The sequence below is a fragment of the Coregonus clupeaformis genome, chromosome 24, assembly GCF_020615455.1.
Source record: "Coregonus clupeaformis isolate EN_2021a chromosome 24, ASM2061545v1, whole genome shotgun sequence".
Lineage (NCBI taxonomy): Eukaryota > Metazoa > Chordata > Actinopteri > Salmoniformes > Salmonidae > Coregonus > Coregonus clupeaformis.
In genome coordinates, this window is record NC_059215.1 from 36,215,139 (window position 1) to 36,235,646 (window position 20,508).

Genomic DNA, 20,508 nt, shown 5'->3' on the forward strand with positions numbered 1-20,508 from the left:
TCGATAGGCCTATTTTATTTAGTTGCTTGTTGCCCTTATTGCAATGCATTTAGGATATTTATTGGGATATGGAACAGTTTTGATTTAATGTGATATTCCATTTTAATATCACATAAAAGGCATAGGCCCTACACTGCCTCTTACTAAGGACCACTTATCCAGTCATCTCTAATCTCCTTGATCTAATAACCTATTCATACAAAATGTAAACATTTTAATTCTAATCAGATCGCATTTCAATTCTATTCCAAAATTGGTATAGCTGCATGGACCTTCCTGTGTAAGTGAAATGTGTGTTGCGTCCACCATGTCCAGGTGGAAATCTATGTCTTCATGCTAAATCCCCTGCCATTCTTCAATTACTCCAAGTGCAGTTCTGCACAGTTCTCAAGGCGGCAGCTACCACGGGAATAGCGGGAACCTAATTTAACCAGCAAGCAGCTGCTTCAAAATAAATTCCCAGCTTCAACATGGAAATTCATCCGTCCATAGGTTACCTGGTCTGTCTGTTTGTCTGTCAGCGCGCTCGGGCGTGCGTGTGTGTGTGTGTGCATGTTTGTTTGTTTAGTGATTACGCAAGACTGTTGACATTACAGCAGATCATTTTCACCTTTTAGTGTCTGTGTCATCACGGCAAGCCTATAATGCACAAGTATTCATTTTTATGCATGCCCAAACGTGCTTTTTTTTAGCATGGTTATTAATTGCTGTATTAGCGTAATTGCTGTGCACATGCATTATTATCGACGCGCATCAATGAACTTGATTCCAACAGGGGTTAAACTTCTTCACATTTGTGCGCACCGTGCTTTCAAACCCTAAATCCACGAACCTTTGCCACAGTTTTTTTTTCCCAGCTCTACAATGTTGCTAAGGAGATATGACGCTTCGTTGTGCGCACTAGTAAATATACAAAGCTTTATGGTGGTCGAAGGAAGGGACTACGTGTTCAAGAATGAGTTGTGTTGGAGACTATCGAAAACTCAGAAATCCTGCTTTAGGAGAATTTTGCGGTAATATTAGCAACACATCAATTAGGAAATTATTGTAAAATGTTATCGTGCTGTGTAATTTTTTCCATAATTTTGAGGCCAATTTGAGCAATGGAAATGATATTCCAGTTATATTCCAGTTATGGAAAAAAATATTCTCAATTGAATAATATATAATTACCTATTGTAGCCTCTCATGTGGGCTATAGTTATATAGTCTTAGAAAAAAGGGTTCATGAAGGGTTCTCTGGCTGTCCCATAGGACCTTCACCAACTGGTTCTTTGAGTGTTCTTCATTGGGTGAAAGGATTTTACCTGAAACCAAAAAGGGTTCTTCCTGGAACCAAAAAATAATGATCCTACAGGGACAGGTGATGAACCCTGCACATGAATGTACAAAATTATGTAACAGGATATAACAGGACATGATGTAGCTTTTACACCATGCTTATCTAACATAATGCTTTTGTCAATATGCTGATTTGTTCAGTGCTTATATGAAGTGTTTGTTGTTATTGTTGTTGTTTGCTAAATCATGGCTTTGTCTGGATGAATTTACCATTAGCATACCCATCTGCTTCAACACAAAGGTCACTTTTGGTGTGTTTTATGGTCCATTGCATTGTATAGGCTATGATTACTTGATCTATGAAACCCCTACACTATATATACAAGAAGTATGTGGACACCCCTTCAAATTAGTGGGTTCAGCTATTTCAGCCACACCCGTTGCTAATAGGTGTATAAAATCGAGCACACCGCCATGCAATCTCCATAGACAAACATTGGTAGTCGAATGGCCTTACTGAAGAGATCAGTGACTTTCAACGTGGAAAAATATAGGAGCAACAACGGCTCAGCCGCAAAGTGGTAGGCCACACAAGCTCACAGAATGGGACCGCTGAGTGCTGGAGCAACACTCACTACCGAGTTCCAAACTGCCTCTGGAAGCAACGTCAGCACAATAACTGTTCGTCGGGAGCTTCATGAAATGGGTTTCCATGGTCGAGCAGCCGCACACAAGCCTAAGATCACCATGCGCAATGCCAAGCATCGGCTGGAGTGGTGTCGGATGGACAAATCTGGGTTTGGCGGATGCCAGGAGAATGCTACCTGCCCGAATGCATAGTGCCAACTGTAAAGTTTGGTGGAGGAGGAATAATGGTCTGGGGCTTTTTTTCATAGTTCGGGTTAGGCCCCTTAGTTCCAGTGAAGGGAAATCTTAACGGTACAACATACAATTACATTCTAGACGATTCTATGCTTCCAACTTTGTGGCAACAGTTTGGGGAAGGCCCTTTCCTGTTTCGGCATTACAATGCCACCGTGCACAAAGCGAGGTCCATACAGAAATGGTTTGTAGAGATCGGTGTGGAAGAACTTGACTGGCCTGCACAGAGCCCTGACCTCAATCTCATTGAACACCTTTGGGATTAATTGGAACGCCGACTGCAAGCCAGGCCTAATCGCCCAACATCAGTGCCCGACCTCACTAATGCTCTTGTGGCTGAATGGAAGCAAGTCCCCGCAGCAATGTTCCAACATCTAGTGGAAAGCCTTCCCAGAAGAGTGGAGGCTGTTATAGCAGAAAAGGAGGGAGCAACTCCATATTAATGCCCATGATTTTGGAATGAGATGTTCGACGAGCAGGTGTCCACATACTTTTGGTCATGTAGTGTATCAGACGTCTGTGTCAATATAGTTTGTTTATATTAAAGTGCCACAAGAGGGAGTTGTCACTCAAACAAGCAAGGCCAGGGAGGTTATCTGAGTTTGATAGTTTGGCGCAGAGCAAACATAAATAGAGATTCTAATCCAAGCCATCTGTCATATTTTGCAAGTCATATATGTTTCAGTCATACATTAATCAATATCCACTACTTAGGCCTATACATATTAATTATTGCAGCTCAGAAGCCTCCACGCTCACAGAGCTCAATATTTAACCTTGATTGGAAGTTCCTCCTATGGGGGAGAGAGGTGGGGCCCTCATCCTTTTGAGTGGGAAGGGGAAGGAGGAAGTGGTGTGCGATGCCACGTGGCACGTGGTCCTCTCTTGGGGTGAGGCGATGAGGAGCGGGCAGGCCCAGGCATGTCGAGCCCCTGACACCCCTGTGCCAGTCTACTGGGCCCATACCCAGTGTGATCACACCTGGAAACAGCAGCACCAAGAGACAGGGTTGTGTGTGTGTGTGTCTGTGCGTGTGTGCGTGCGTGTCGCACTCACACTCCCAGCACATCATCAACACACTCAGGCCTTTCGGTCATTACACTCCCTATCGGCCATCGATAAAATAACCCTGAGTGAATCACTTCCCCTGGTAACACGTCTGATTGTACCTTTGTGCTTCTCCCTTCTCCTTTCAAGGATGTAGTTGTAAGGTTTGTTTGATATGAACAGAGGCTAATATATAGGGCCTATAGCCACCTGGTTAGTCAGATGTGCAGGTTTTGTGCGAGTTCACATATGTGAACGGGGATGAGTTAGCTAGCCCAGTGGTTCCCAACCTTTTCTTTACCTAGCCTCCTCTTCACTGTTTATATCTGAATATATAAAAAAATGACTAACAGTCTGTCAACTACTTATAGATCAAATCAAATCAAATCACATTTTATTTGTCACATGCGCCGAATACAACAGGTGTAGACCTTACAGTGAAATGCTTACTTACAAGCCCTTAACCAACAATGCAGTTTTAAGAAAGAATACAAAATAAAAAAATACAATATAAAATAATACAAAATAAAGGTAATAAATAATTAGAGACCCTTTACTTTAGTCTAAATGTAAAATGTTACCTAGGTTTTGTGTCAGAGACAGTTCATGCCTCTGTATATCAGAGATACTCCAGTAGTAACTCTAGTTGACTTTTGACCCCTACAGAGTGATCTACCCTTCGGTGGATTACCCCCCTGCCAAAATGTCCCAGCCCACTGCTGCTGATGAGGGGACCACCTTCGAGCACCTGTGGAGCACCTTGTAAGTGTACACACACACACACACACACACTGTGACGCCATGATCGGACCAGACATGCAATTTCCTTGTTATCTGTTGATAATTATTACACTTTAAATTACATTTTATGTCATTGCATAATCTATTCTGACTAGATCTTTTAACTTTTTGGTGCTTTGTTTCTGCTCGTTTAATACAAATATAATTGAGTTGTGAAATAAGTGTTTGAATTGGCTATTTTATTCAACAGCTAATATGTGCCAAAAGAGTTGGCCATAAACATTCAGAGTGTAGCCAATTTTTTTTCCTTATTAGCAATTAATTGAATTGGGGCTAATCTCAGTTACCCAGAAGTAGATTCTCGTGAAATTTGGTCAGCCTTATTATTTACAGAGTTGGCACCACAGGTTCAAAAGTGTTGTGGCAAAATTTGTATGTGTCTTTTCTGGGGCCTGGAGTTTTTCCTGATCTCATGACCTGGTCAGTCTATGACAGGGTCCAACATTACCTTTTTTGGCCCGGACATGGAGTAGTTTTTAAATGCATTGGGGTCATAAAGGGCCTACAGGTTGGCATGCTTTCTCTCTATATGCAGCTATTAATAGGCTATATTTGGTTCTTATGATGTGTATTAAAAAGCTGTAAATCCTTAAGAATCTATTGACACTAAGACAATATAAGTAACATAATAAAAAAATCCCCATCAAAATCGGTCAGTTTAAGCAAGAGATATTTAAGCTCGAGGTTTTTTTGCATGGGCTGTGTCTCAATCCACCGCATCCGTCTATGTCGGGCTTCCACATCTGCGGTGGAAGGTGGCCGAGTTACAGCGGTGTTTGTCAGACCATGAGACGTTCCGAAAACATCTGTAGCGTCTGAACAGTTTCGCCTACAAATAATAACCACTCTGTGATGGTGTTCTCCGTTTTGCTCAACGACCCTCACAAGCCCCACAGGACTTGTCTGAAGTCAGTAATACTGATGTTCAAACTTCTGTCTGTAGCGTCTGAACCGTTTGGGCTACAAACTAATATGACCCCTCTGTGGAATAACCTTATTCTTTATGATGTATTTTTTGACTCCATTTATGAATGTGTTATTCAATGCGTTTCAATGGGCTATAGTAGGCCAAATTCAATATTTTATCAAATCATTTTTTAAATATTTTTTGGGATAACTAAAGGGGTCCTAAAATTCAAAATAGCTAAATGATCCATCTTATGACCATATTAAAATAATTCCATATGTTAGCTTAGTAGAACGTTCCAAAAGAGATATGACCTAGCTACAGTAGGCTAGCCAAGACGAATGCTAAAGTGTATTTTTGTAGCTTTCTTTTTGCAGACTATAAACAGTAGCCAGCATATTGCTAGTGTGTTCACAATTGAGGGTTTACTTTTGTAAATCACTTTCATAAAATAAATAAGCTCGGGCCAAGTGGCGCAGCGGTCTAAGGCACTGCATCGCAGTGCTTGAGGCGTCACTACAGACCCGGGCTCGACCGGCGCACAATTGGCCCAGCGTCGTCCGGGTTAGGGGAGGGTTTGGCCGGCTTGGATGTCCTTGTCCCATCGTGCTTTAGCGACTCCTGTGGCGGGCCGGGTGCATGCACGCTGACATGGTCGCCAGTTGTACAGTGTTTCCTCCGACACATTGGTGCGGCTGGCTTCCGGGTTAAGTGGGCAGTGTGTCAAGAAGCAATGCAGCTTGGCGGGGTCGTGTTTCGGAGGACGCATGGCCCTCAACCTTCGCCTCTCCCGAGTCCATACGGGAGTTGCAGCAATGGGACAAGACTGTAACTACCAATTGGATATCACGAAAATGGGGAGAAAAAAGGTGTAAAAATAAAAAATATTTATTTTAAAAAATAAGCTCAGTGCTTTTTTTTACACAGGACAGCTCGTGTGTGCTGTTTGAAGGTAGCTATCAACTTCTGTACTGATCGAGTGCTCGAAATATTGTGACTCTCGGGAGCGTAGTAGTGCTTGAATGAATGGCCAATCATATTGCTCAAATACAAATAGCACAACCTTTCTGCGTGTAGTCTTCAATGGTTTTCAATGGTAGACTGCAACAGAGCAGGTAAATGCTGAACTGGAACGCAAAAATGCGCTGAGAAGTAACTTTCCCGGTCAGTGCTGCTGCTTTGAAAGTCGTGTGGCAGCGCCACACCAGATTGAACAATACTGGGGCAAAAGCTGTCTCGCCACAAGTTTTCTACCGGCTCTGCTTCTGGGTTCAAACGTGTTACCAATTCAGAGTTCCATTGTGCCAGAGAGGAAGCAAAGTCGCCACAAACTCTCAGCAAAGACCCCCCCCTCCTTCTGCTAATTAACTACTGCGCACACAGGCTTGAAATCACCACTCCCAGTTAAAAAATTAAGCACCGCCTTCGCCCAATCCTGATTCGTCTAAATAATCAATGACGAAAACACAAACACAGGAACTACTGCTGCTAGTTATCTCAGCCATTCTATTACAGCCCTGACAGATTATCTTGGTAAACACGCAGAATCTTCCCACGACAGATTCAATTGGGGCCATTCTCTTTCTTTGATTTTGGTCCGTTTGTTCATACGTGAGTGATGATGGATCCTTGTCTTTGGATCTGAGTGAGAAGTGTTTGATCAGACTGTGTCTCTGTTGACCCCCCAGAGAACCGGACACCACCTACTTTGAGCTCCCCCACGGGGGTCACTCTGGGGAGAGGGTGGCCCCCTCCACCAGCGCCCCCAGTAACGCTACAGAGGTCTGCATGGACATCTACCACATGAGGGACATGAACGACAACGTCATGGTAGGAAGAGAAAGTCTAGTTCAACTGCAATTTAATTCACAATTTAATTCAATGAACAATACACTGTAAGGACTGAATCCTAACTTCCTGAGAATGTGCCTAAAATCATGCTTTGGAGATTTGAGGAAGTTTAAGTTATGATAAGATTTAGTCCTTACATTCTCTCGCAAATACAGCTGTTTTATAAAGACTATTGAATTACCATCATACACTGAGTACAACACATTAGGAACACCTTCCTAATATTGAGTTGCACCCCCTTTTGCCCTCAGAACAGCCTCAATTTGTCAGGGCATGGACCCTACAAGGTGTCGAAAGCGTTCCACAGGGATGCTGGCCCATGTCGACTCCAATTTTTCCCACAGTTGTGTCAAGTTGGCTGGATGTCATTTGGGTGGTGGACTATTCTTGATACACACAGAAAACCGTTGAGCGTGAAAAACCCAGCAGCGTTGCAGTTTTTGACACAACCGGTGAGCCTGGCACCTACTACCAGACCCCGTTCAAAGGCACTTAAATCTTGTGTCTTGCCCATTTACCCTCTGAATGGCAGACATACACAATCCTTGTCTCAATTGTCTCAAGGCTTAAAAATCCTTCTTTAACCTGTCTCCTCCCCTTCATCTACACTGATTGAAATGGATTTAACAAGTGACATCAATAAGGGATCATAGCATTCACCTGGATTCACCTGGTCAGTCTACGTCATGTACATACATGTACACATGTCAGCATGTCCACTCAGTGTATATGCTGGACTAGTATTTTTGAATGGATTTATGCTTTTCTTGTCATGTTGACTTTGTGGCGGTGTGACATGCGTGGACACTAGCCGACTAGCCGGTATCAGGTCAGGGTTGTTCATGTATTGGTGGGGCTGGGGCTGGGGCCCCAGTTGGTGGGGGGGGGTTCCCTCCATTGAAGTAGAGATTCCCTCCTCATTTCCCTCTCCTCCGGAGCCCTTTCCCTCCCTCAGTACTCCGTGGTGAGTGGTCTGGGATTAGGGGGGAGGTTAACACCTTAATTAGAGAGGAGCAAGTCAAGCCCCACACACACACACAAACTGCTGCTCTGCCATCTGTAGTGTGTGTGTGTGTGTGTGTCTAAAACAGCTGCAACAGTCTAGAACTGCCATAACAGGAGTTCCTAAATGTTTAGACACTGCTCTCTATTGTAAACAGACGACTTCAATTATTTTTCAATGTGTTTGGCAAACAGATACCTTGTCAGTGCTTTATGAGGAAGGCACTAATGGACTAGAGAGTGTGTTTTTTTAACCTGAACACCAGTCAATCAAACAATGCTCACCCAACCAAAATCTATGAGAAGAGGACAAGTCATTCAATTACAAACAAGCCTTCTGATGTACAATATTGGACTGATCCAATATATCACTGGGCAAGGCTGGACTTGCCCTGCTAGTTAATGAATAGTCATGAGACAAAAAAATGGGAGGTCCTACATTTGTTGTTAGATGCAGGACTAGTTGAGAGGGCCGAGACAAGACCAGCAGCGGAGGCAGGTCAAAAGAAGCAAATGAACCTTCATACATCGTTCCTCCATCATGACCCAACCCGGTTCTAGTGAGCGGTCCACCTGCCCTGCCTGTGGATCTGAAACCTGACTAGTGTGGTTCAGAGCAGTGACCGCACCTGATCATACCTGACCTTACCATACCTGACCGCTCCCCTTCTCCCAGTTCTATCTATGACCGTCCAGTCAGGAGAGTGCCATCCTCCTTACGACCGCACTACGCTCTCTACAGGACGTCTAAAATGTTGTACGTTAGTGACCCTGCGCAGCACTACACCACGGTAAGGTGGCTGGGACTTTGAAAAAACGTTTTTTTTTTTTTCATTTCTGGTATTATGCGGTGTATATGTGTTTTAGTCTACATACCTGTGTGGATGCCATTTTGATGTGTCAATTTTACGAGGGTAACTTACTTTTGGTTGGTTTGTGTCATTGGTTCTATTTGGGAATCAGTCACAGTATTGTTCAGTAGTACTCAGTGTTACTCAGAACCATAATTTGTGTATACTGGTTATTCAATTAGGGTGGTTGGTGGGAGGATGAAGATATAAGGGGTCAATGATAGGTCGGATACCTCCTGTTCTTCTTTTGCTTTTTGTGTATATACTATTTAGGATTTATCACAGAGTAACTAACATCTGTGTCATTTTACTGTCATTTTACTGTAATATTACTCAAAATAATATATCTCATGGATTTAACTATACATCAAATCAAATCACATTTTATTTGTCACATGCGCCAAATACAACCTTACCGGGAAATGCTTACTTACTGTCTGGAGTCCATCCATATTGTTGGTATGTTTCTCAACTGTATTGACATTGGTTCGCACTGTTGGCTTTATTGAGTAGATGGGGGATATAGAGTTTGCTATAAATAATTATATTCACCATTCCAGTTCTGATTGTTATGATATTATGAGACTAGTAGTCACAGGTGTTCAGTAACAGTTTTGAAGGGAAATATTTCAATGCACAAAATGATTTGTTATGTTTATTCCATGATCACACATAGGATATAAGAAGTTGAATTTTGCTACTTTCTTTCACAGAGAATAATTAATGAATGAATTAGTAAGAAATCCTAAGCATAATCATTAGGATGGTAAAAGAAAAAAGCTGCTCCTGGACCAGCGGTTAGGGGACACTTCTACCTACCCCAGTATAACAAACACTCTTACTGGCACTGGGGTTAAATTGCCCCTAGGTACAGATCTTGGATCAGCTTACTTTCCCCAAATCTTAACCTTATCCTCTTTACTGACACTTCCCATTTCCTCCCAATAGGGGGCAGACCTTCAACACATGACTTCATGATCAGAGTTTAGACCCAATTGTCATGGTAGCACTTACCAGGCACTAATCTACTCCTCCCAAATATTCTGCTTAGTCTAGACATGCAGAAAAACGCATGATGCCATCAAATGCATTTTTCATTGCATCCTGATTGGTAGGGAATTTTATTTTATTTTTATTGTCTCTTTTCACTGGGCACATTGGTTCAATGTAATTTCATTGAAATGATGTGGAAACAACATTGATTTAACCAGTGTGTGCCCAGTGTGTTACTTCAACGCAGTGAATTGATAAGAAGATAGATGGAAATGTTTTAGATGCTATGATTAGTTCAGGACGCAAACAGTAGGTCACCGGGAGTGCACTATTCTAACACACACATTCTACATTTGAGTCATTTAGCAGACGCTCTTATCCAGAGCAACTTAGTGAGTGCATACATTTTTATTTTTTCATACTGGCCACCCGTGGGAATCAAACCCACAACCCACTGGCGTTGCAAGCGCCATGCTCTACCAACTGAGCTACACAGGACGCACACACACACACAGTGGCAGTGGTGCCTTTTGCCTTTTGCTCTGTTTCAACTTGTTATAGAGCAAGCTGAGACATTATGACATAGCACACCTGTGTGTGTGTGTGTGTGTGTGTGTGTGCATGTGTGTGTGCGTTTGTGTGTGTGTGTGTGTGTGTGCGTGTGGGTGCGTGTGGGTGCAAGCGTGTGTGTGTGGTTACCTGTGTGACTATGTTCCTCAGATGAACTTGTCTAAAATGTTTTCTAGAGATGACAACACCAGCTGGGCTTGTCTCACCATAGTGGAAACTCCCTTTATAAACCATTATCTCTCAAATAGATACATGTTTCATACTATTAACAGTAAAACAAATATGAATAACACTTTCTATGAACCATCTTTGTGTACTACAATATGAATGCATTTATAGGCATTCATTTATACAGGCTGTTATAGGAATGCTCAGAGCAAGCCTTGAACTATACATCCAACCCAAGCCTAGTTTAATCAGGAATGGGTCTTTATAGTTGCATCATCTGTAGACTTATTAGGCTTTGAAGTAAACAAATAACATGGCCAGAATCTATCCTGCCCCATTTTCCTAACTCACTGTGTATAGAACCTTGGTTAGCCCACTGACACACAGAGCAAGGGTTGGATACTATCCCTATGGCATAGTAAATGTCCCTATGACTTAGTGACTGGCCCTGTATGACTGAGCAGAGTCATATATATAGATGTAAATATGGGTCTGTGACTGAGTGACTGTCCTGGTATGACTTAGTCTTTGTGACTGTCCCTGATTGGCTTTTTCACTGTCCCTATGTGAATGAGTGACCGTCCAAATATGACTTAGTCTTTGTGACTGTCTGTGTACATTTACATTTTTTTACATTTACGTCATTTAGCAGACGCTCTTATCCAGAGCGACTTACAGTTAGTGCATACATTATTCTATTTTATTTTTTATTTTCGCGTTGCAAACGCCATGCTCTACCAACTGAGCTACCTCCCTGTAGACATGGTTAATGTCCCTATATGTCCCTATATGACTTTTTCACTGTCCTTACATGAGATACTTATATGTGTTATTTGTGATAACATTTACCAACCATGTCAGGTACACTCTTAGAAAAAAAGTTGCTATCTATAACCTAAAAGAAGTGGGGGGGACATATATATATATATATACAGTGTGCTCCAAAATTACTGGCACCCCTGACTGGCAATGCACAAACAATACTTAAAAAAATATAAACAATATAATTATAGAGATGAACTCAAAATATCAACAAGTGAGAAATACTGTACTTTATTAATGTTTCAATGGAACCAACCAAAATCATACAATTATTTAATACAAAATAAATGTCACCAAAATCAAGGTTTCATAATTATTGGCACTCCTCATTTAGTACTTAGTGCAACCACCTCTGGCAAGGATAACAGCATGGAGTCTTTTCCTGTAATGTTTGACAAGGTTAAGGAACACATTTGGAGGGATTTTGGACCATTCCTCAATGCAGATCCTTTCAAGATCCTTCACTTTCTTGGGTTTGCGCTTATCAACTGCCCTCTTCAACTCAGCCCACAGATTTTTGATTGGATTGAGGTCCGGCGACTGAGATGGCCATGGCAGAACATTGTTTTGTTGTCACAGAACCATTTCTGTGTGGATCATGATGTATGTTTTGGGTCATTGTCTTGTTGGAAAGTCCACCTACGGCCAAGTCCCAGCCTTCTGGCAGAGGCAACCAGATTGTCAGCCAAAATTGCCTGATTCTTGGTGGAATTCATTATGCCATCAATCTTAGCCAGTGCCCCTGGAACTCTGGAATTAAAACAGCCCCAAAACACCAAAACATCACTGACCCACCACCATATTTCACCGTGGGTATGAGGTGCCTCTCCTTGTATGCATCTCTGTTTCGACGCCAAACATGCCGATGCTGTATCTGACCAAAACGTTCAATTTTGGTCTCATCTGACCAGAGCACCTTCTTCCAGTCATAATTTAAATGACGTTTGGCAAACTCCAAGCGCTTGCGTCTGTGTCTTGGGGTCAGAAAGGGCTCTCTTCTGGCAACCCTTCCAAAGAGCCTGTGGTTGTGGAGGTGGCGTCTGATGGTGCTTTTTTAAACCTGGTGACCCCAAGACGCAACCAAGGCCTGCAATTTCACAGTGATTCTTGGGGATTTTGTTGCTTCTCGCACCATCCTCCTCCCTATCCTGGGGGGCAAAATGCATTTGCGTCCTCTACCCGTGAGGTTTTCAACTGCTCCATATCTTTTAATAATAATAATAAATAATAAATAATTGCCCTGACAGTACTCAGTAGTATATTCAATTGTTTGTGGATCTTCCTCTAGCCATTACCAGATTTATGAAGGTCTACAACCATCTGTCTCTTTTGAACTCCCAGTTCTTTTGTTTTCTTCATGGTGTTGGATGACAAAGGGATATTGCATGCGTGTTACTTCATTTTTAGACCCTAGTGAAACAGGACGTGATGTAATGGCTCAATATAGTTCCTTAAGACTTAGATAAACTTAAATAAGTGGAATTGAATTCCTGGTTTAATTTTGGAAGATGTTATTTACAATAATCTTTAAGGGTGCCATTAATTGTAAAACCTTGATTTGGAGGACATTGATTTTTAATTAAATCAATAAATGATTTTGGTGGGTTTCATTGGAACATTAATATAGTACAGTATTTGTCTCATGTTGGTATTTTGAGTTCATCTCTATAATTATATTGTTTATATTTTTTTAAGTATTGTTTGTGCATTGCCAGTCAGGGGTGCCAGTAATTTTGGAGTCCACTGTATGTATATATATATATTTTTTTATCCAGTTGGATAAACACTCCAAACAGCCTACCTGACCACTCGGAGGCGTCCGCATGGTCCTAAAGCAGACCGTTGCCATGTTTTGTATCACATTCCAATGATACAACTTGTGGGGACAAAAATGCAATTTCAGAATGTGGGGGGGTACATGTCCCGTCCCCAGTGAAAGGGTTCTTCTGCTGTCCCGATTTTTGGTTCCAGGTAGAACCCTTTGACTTCCAGGTAGTACCCTTTTGGGTTCCATGTAGAACCCTTTCCACAGAAGGTTCTACATGGAACCCAAAAGGGTTCTGCCTGGAACCAAAAAGGGTTCTCCTATGGGGACAGCCGAATAACCCTTTTGGAACCCTTTTTTCTAAGAGTGTAGTGTTTGGTGTAAGTTCCCCAAATGGTGCATGGTGCATGGTGCATGCTGAATGGCTAGGTTCTGGCTAGAAATAGGCCTACTGTTTGGTTTTTCCGGTAGGGGGGGATCAAAATTACTTTCGATGAGTCATCGTTGTTTTAAACACTTAGGGAACCACCACCCACTGCTTGACAACAACAAACCCCAGTCAAAATGTGTGAATTCACCTCAGTATTGATATGACATAGGCCGCTGCCCCAAAGACAATCGCATGCACTGTCCTTATATGGGTGCACCACTATCTCCCCTCCTGTGACCTTTGAGCCCGACTCCTATACTTTTTAGTGTTTTCCTCTTTCCTCTCTGTCTCTCTTTCTCTCTGGGACAGATGTCAGACAGACAATGTTTATCCTAGCTGTGCGGGTCTTCACTATGCATTCACCAGCGTGTGCGTACTTGCGCTGATGTTGTCGTCCGAGTCCAGGCATGCTGTAATTAGAACACTGGCGCAATTTTTTGGGTCTCTCTCCCTCTTTCTTTCTCTCTCTCAGTCCATCCCCTGTCATTCTCTCTATCGGTGGGGTTTTTCTAACCTTTGCTGTTAAAGGGTCTTTGGTGGTCTTCGAGAAGAGGGTGCTGCTGTGTTTGGGAGAGAGTTGTGTCCATCGATGCACACACCTCTACCCGACCCTACAGGCTATGCTCCCTCTTTCGTCTTGCTTTATTTTGCTCGGACAGTTTGTGTGTGAAAGTGAATACAGCCAGTTGGGAGGATGTACTACGTGAAAAAGAAGGTAACTCTTGGTCTTTGATTTTACGTCTATGTGTGTTCAGCCTTGTCTTGTATACCTCTGTTTTTGCCCAGCTCATTGTAGTAGTAGTAGTAGTAGTAGTAGTAGTATTTTGATTGTCCAGAGGTTATGAAGGGAGATCAGGTGGGGAAATACATTTTATGTTGTTCTCCATAGTATTCCACACTCCATTGCAAAATGATATTGCTTATATTGATGACTGATTATTATCAATTGTGTGCCAATCTTCAATCAAGTACAGCAGTTACTGCACGAGTTGGCGACTTTGTATAGACTTTATTATGGTCAAAGGCGTTCCCTCTCTGATTATTGATGATTTTGAGGTTGTCTCTACATTGAAGATTGTTATTCTCTAGCTTTTCCCTCCATGTGTGCTGGTAGTTTGGCTAGTGATCTGAAGTTTCTCACCACTCACCACAGAGCTACACATTTTCCCCTCCTCGTGGTGGTGGCGGTGAGAGGAAAGTAGAGCTGCCCGCCATGGAGATGGGACTGGCAGGCAGTTAGGCAGATCACAGATTACATTGATGTTTTACAACCTCACCCAGCCCCCCTGGGGGGATACAGGGTGGGGGGCTACACAAACAAACACACTCACACACACACACACACACACATTCACACACACTTTTGTTTTACTATCCTTGTGGGGACCAAACAATTGATTCCCATTCAAAATCCTATTTTCCCTAACCCTAACCCTAACCCTTAACCTAACCTTAACTCTAACCCTAACGTCTGACCCTAAACCTAACCCTAATTCTAACCTTAACCCTAATTGTAATCATAACCCTAAACCTAACCCCTAAACCTAAAATAGCCTTTTTCCTTGTTGGGACCGGCAAAATGTCCCCACTAGTATGAATTTTCCTTGTTTTACTATCCTTGTGAGGACAAAAAAACACACACCTCAATACTTCCTACCCCTCCCCTACCCCTCCAAAATCCCTTCTTCAAGTGTTGTAATCCGAACCCCCTGATGAGCCCAAAAATCCCTGTGTGTCTCTCCAGGTTGGGCCTTACCTTTTCCTTAACATTCTCCTCCTCCCTCTCTCCCTCCTTCCCTCCCTCCTTCCCTCCCTCTGTGCAGTCCCAGTACAACCTGTTGAGCAGCAGCATGGAGGCGAACCTGGGGAGCCAGCGAGCGGCGTCCACCAGCCCCTACAGCTCGGGGGAGAACACGTCTGCAGTGCCCACACCGTCACCCTACTCGCAGCCCAACAGCACTTTTGACGGCCTGTCGCCGGCGCCAGCTATCCCGTCCAACACTGACTACCCTGGGCCACACTGCTTCGAGGTCACCTTCCAGCAGTCCAGTACCGCCAAGTCTGCCACCTGGACGGTGAGTTGAGATCATGTAGACGTACACACGCACACACACACACACACACACACACAGACATACATGCGCACGCACATGTTACAAGCTAACGGGATGGTGAGGGGTTGTTTTGTCTCTGTCTGACTCTCTCTCTCTCTTTCTCTCTCTCTTTCTCTCTCTCTTTCTCTCTCTCTTTCTCTCTCTCTGTCTCTCTCTCTCTCTCACTCTTTCTCTCTCTCTCTCTTTCTCTCTCTTTCTCTCTCTCACTCTCTCTTTCTCTTTCTCTCTCTCTCTCTCTCTTGCTCTCTCTCTCTCTCTCTCTCTCTCTCTCTCTCTCTCTCTCTCTCTCTCTCTCTCTCTCTCTCTCTCTCTAACTCTCTCCAACTCTTTCGCTCTCTCTCTCTCTTTCTCTCTCTCTCTTTCTCTCTTTATTGTGCTCTCTCGAGTTTCTCATTTTATTATCTGTTTCAGTGTCTCTGTCTTCCCTTGACTAACAAGTAAAGTAAAAGTCATAAACTAAAGGTGCTACTTTCCCTGAGAACGGACTGACATTGCTGCATTAGATCAGTGAAGTTCTCTTGATGAGATGGGTTGTTGGCTGCAACCGATTATGTTTTTATCCCAGAACTGATCCGTTATTGATACCATACCACAAACATGACTAAAATGTTCAGTACAACGACTCAATCCAAAATGCTGCCATTTAGTGTATGAAGCCCAAAACCATGTGAAGGGAAGACGTGAGGTGCATGCAACACGTGTCCAACAAATTGTCCCCCCTAATCAGATGCTACAATTACTTTGTAGCACCTGACGAATACAGCTCTGAACACTGAACAACAATGAATGGTTGTACATGTTTTTCAATATACTGTAGTAACTGATTAAGAATGTTAGTTAATCTCTTTAGTTTCAAAGTAAATCCTGGTTTGTTTTGTTTACCTCTTTTGTGCAATATGTTGCAAGAGAGAATACTAAGAGAAAACCTGGGAAACCTGCGAACATATATCAATATTCATAGTTGTTTCACCTGAAGAATTATAATGACATTTACGTATTTGACATACCCCCACCCCAAACAGACCAAACTAAATGGACAGTCCAGGAATGTATCTAAAGACACTTGAAACGGGAGCTGCTGCGATGTGATTTGTCTAAGCTGAAAAAGAGCCAAAAGGTGTCGCCCCGGATTGTTACGGAGTTGACCTCTGTTTGAAACGTGAGCCTGTGTTTCCTTGCCTGAGGGGGCTTTTTGGCTGTGTTTGTTAAACGTACTCAAGCGTGGGGGCTTTATTCAGGGCTCGGCGGCGGCGGCGGTAAGAATCTGTAAAAGGATCCCCTGGCCACTGAGGCGCTGCTTTCTGACCCTCCACCGCGTTATGTCTTTCTTCAGCCCCTCTCTTGGCTGTCACCCAAATCGCTCCAGGGCTCCACTCTGTCCCCACACATAGGCTTCCTCTCCAATGTGTCTGTCAACTGTTCTTTGACACAAGCTTTTCTCATACCCCTTACCTGTCTCATGGTGACTGAGGATACACTCGGAAAACACCAGCCCCATTGTTGTAACTAGACAAGTTATAGGGCCCAAAGTTTTTTACATAGTCAGGATAAACTCTGGGCCCTTCCTTTGATAGATCTTAGGAGAGGAGCCTACAGTAGGTGCAGTATTGGTGTTAGTGTTCGGTTTCTTATGTTCTGTGGTTTGTATGATTGATAGTTGGAATCCATCACCTTATGTTGAATGAGAACGGATAAACTATGTCATTACAAATCCGAACACTTCTACCTGAGGACTGAGGTTGGGCAATTTTCAAGTAGAGACAGAAAACGACTTGACTGAGCAGCGCACACAAGGGTGATACACACTGAGTAATACACTCCTTAAAGTCCCACTCCTTTATTAAAAAATAGAAATAATAATGGCAGCCCCCCTACTTGATTTGCTATTAAGCTGAGCGATGGTGCTGGAGAAATGTAACCCAACTACTCTCAAATTAATATTCTTCAAGAATCAATGTGTGTATATCATTAAAGGGGCAATCTGCTGTTCAAATAATAACAGAGGGCACCCCACCACTGTTTTGGTACAGCTGAAGGACTGCTGTTTAACCATTCTCAAATTCATAGACAGATCTATGGATGCACGGACTGACCATCCGTGATATCAAAATGATAGTTTTAACCATGTTTTGAGGATGTACAGTGTTTGTTTACAATTACATTGTCTACAAACAATGGAGTAAAACAAGCTTATATTTTGGGTTCTGATGGGGTAAAACAGTTGAAGTAAGTTCATGATGCATTGGTAAGTTATATTCTTCAAGAATCAATGGGTATATATTTCTTTATTTAAAAGTACAAAAATGGATGTACAAATCACAGATTTCCCCTTTGATATATATTTTTTAAAATGACTGTAAATATCACAGAGTGGGCCTTTAAGGTAGCACAGGGAGAGTCCTTACACCCTGCCCTAAACTGCCTTGCCTTGTGTGTCTGCCTGATGGAACAATTAAAGCACTATTGTTAGCTGAAGGCTGTAGTTAGACAGAGTGAGAGAACAATGTTAAGTGTCACGGTGTGAAAATATACACTGTTATTACATTACTTAATCGTTTTGAATAGCAAATGCTTAGGGGAAAGAAGATGACCTAGCAGAAAAAGTGGATTTGTAAAAGTCTGGGATGATTGTTATAATTGGTCCCCTATTATAAAAGATGGAATTAGAATATGAATGATACAATGAAAGTGTTTTTCCCACAATTAGTTCTAGACAGACAAATTAAGAATAGATGTTTGGATTAATGTAAGTATATACAGTTGAAGTGGAAGTTTACATACACCTTAGCCAAATACATTTAAACTCAGTTTTTCACAATTCCTGACATTTAATCCTAGTAAAAATTCCCTGTCTTAGGTCAGTTAGGATCACCACTTTATTTTAAGATTGTGAAATGTCAGAATAATAGTAGAGAGAATGATTTATTTCAGCTTTTATTTCTTTCATCACATTCCCAGTGGGTCAGAAGTTTACATACACTCAATTAGTATTTGGTAGCATTGCCTTTAAATTGTTTAACTTGGGTCAAACGTTTCGGGTAGCCTTCCACAAGCTTCCCACAATAAGTTGGGTGAATTTTGGCCCATTCCTCCTGACAGAGCTTGTGTAACTGAGTCAGGTTTGTAGGCCCCCTTGCTCGCACACGCTTTTTCAGTTCTGCCCACATATCTTCTATAGGATTGAGGTCAGGGCTTTGTGATGGCCACTCCAATACCTTGACTTTGTTGTCCTTAAGCCATTTTGCCACAACTTTGGAAGTATGCTTGGGGTCGTTGTCCATTTGGAAGACCCATTTGCGACCAAGCTTTAACTTCCTGACTGATGTCTTGAGATGTTGCTTCAATATATCCACATAATTTTCCTTCCTCATGATGCCATCTATTTTGTGAAGTGCACCAGTCCCTCCTGCAGCAAAGCATCCCCACAGCATGATGCTGCCACCCCTGTGCTTCACGGTTGGGATGGTGTTCTTCGGCTTGCAAGATACCTCCTTTTTCCTCCAAACATAACGATGGTCATTATGGCCAAACAGTTCTATTTTTGTTTCATCAGACCAGAGGACATTTCTCCAAAAAGTACGGTCTTTGTCCTCATGTGCAGTTGCAAACCGTAGTCTGGCTTTTTAATGGCAGTTTTGGAGCAGTGTCTTCTTCCTTGCTAAGTGGCCTTTCAGGTTATGTCGATATAGGACTTGTTTTACTGAGGATGTAGATATTTTTGTACTGGTTTCCTCCAGCATCTTCACAAGGTCCTTTGCTGTTGTTCTGGGATTTATTTGCACTTTTCGCACCAAAGTACGTTCATCTCTAGGAGACAGAACGCGTTTCCTTCCTGAGCGGTATGACGGCTGCGTGGTCCCATGGTGTTTATACTTGCGTACTATTGTTTGTACAGTTGAACGTGGTACCTTCAGGCGTTTGGAAATTGCTCCCAAGGATGAACCAGACTTGGCTGGTTTATTTTGATTTTCCCATGATGTCAAGCAAAGAGGCACTGAGTTTGAAGGTAGGCCTTGAAATACATCCACAGGTACACCTCCAATTGACTCAAATTATGTCAATTAGCCTATCAGAAGCTTCTAAAGCCATGACATCATTTTCTGGAATTTTCCAAGCTGTTTAAAGGCACAGCCAACTTAGTGTATGTAAACTTCTGACCCACTGGAATTGTGATACAGTGAATTATAAGTGAAATAATCTGTCTGTAAACAATTGTTGGAAAAATTACTTGTGTCATGCACAAAGTAGATGTCCTAACCGACTTGCCAAAACTATAGTTTGTTAACAAGACATTTGTGGAGTGGTTGAAAAATGGGTTTTAATGACTCCAACCGACTTCAACTGTATACAGTGCCTTCAAAAAGTAGTCACAGCCATTGACCTTTTCCACATTTGTATGTGTTACAGCCTGAATTTAAAATGGATGAAATTTAGATTTTTTGTCACTGGCTTCACACAATACCCCATAATGTCAAAGTGGAATAATATTTTTCAAAAATGTTTAGTCAATAAGTGTTCACCTCCTTTGTTATGGCAAGCCTCACTACGTTCAGGAGTAAAAATGTGCTTAATAAATCACATAATAAGTTGCCTCGACTCTGTGTGCAATAATAGTGTTTAACATTATTTTTGAATGACTACCTCATCTCTGTACCCCACACATACAATTATCTGTAAGGTCCCTCAGTCGAGCAGTACATTTTGAACACAGATTCAACCACAAAGACCAGGGTGGTTTTCCAATGCCTCGCAAAGAAGGGCACCTATTGGTAGATGGGTAAAATAAGCAGACATTGAATATCCCTTTGAGCATGGTGAAGTTACACTTTGCATGGTGTATCAATACACCCAGTCACGACAAGGATACAGGCGTCCTTCCTAACTCAGTTACTGGAGAGGAAGGAAACCACTCAGGGATTTCACCCTGAGGCCAATGGTGACTTTAAAACATTAACAGGTGATACGAAAAAACTGAGGATGGATCAACAACATTGTAGTTACTCCACAATACTAACCGAAATGAC

General features: G+C 42.4%; 1 protein-coding gene across 4 annotated transcripts in view; it reads left to right on the forward strand.

Annotated features, from left to right (window-relative positions):
• The window catches only part of tp73 (tumor protein p73), a 51,454-nt gene that overhangs the window by 9,641 nt on the left and 21,305 nt on the right, over positions 1-20,508 (forward strand). For 2 of the 4 annotated variants that reach the window (XM_041846065.2, XM_041846067.2), the window contains exons 2-4: positions 3,877-3,972; positions 6,607-6,748; positions 15,194-15,445. In XM_041846065.2, the coding sequence (XP_041701999.1) occupies positions 3,877-3,972; positions 6,607-6,748; positions 15,194-15,445 (490 nt within the window). Of the gene's footprint in view, positions 1-3,876; positions 3,973-6,606; positions 6,749-8,395; positions 8,563-13,669; positions 14,086-15,193; positions 15,446-20,508 lie in introns of those variants that run through there. The other 2 variants (XM_041846068.2, XM_041846069.2) reach the window with 2 other exon arrangements.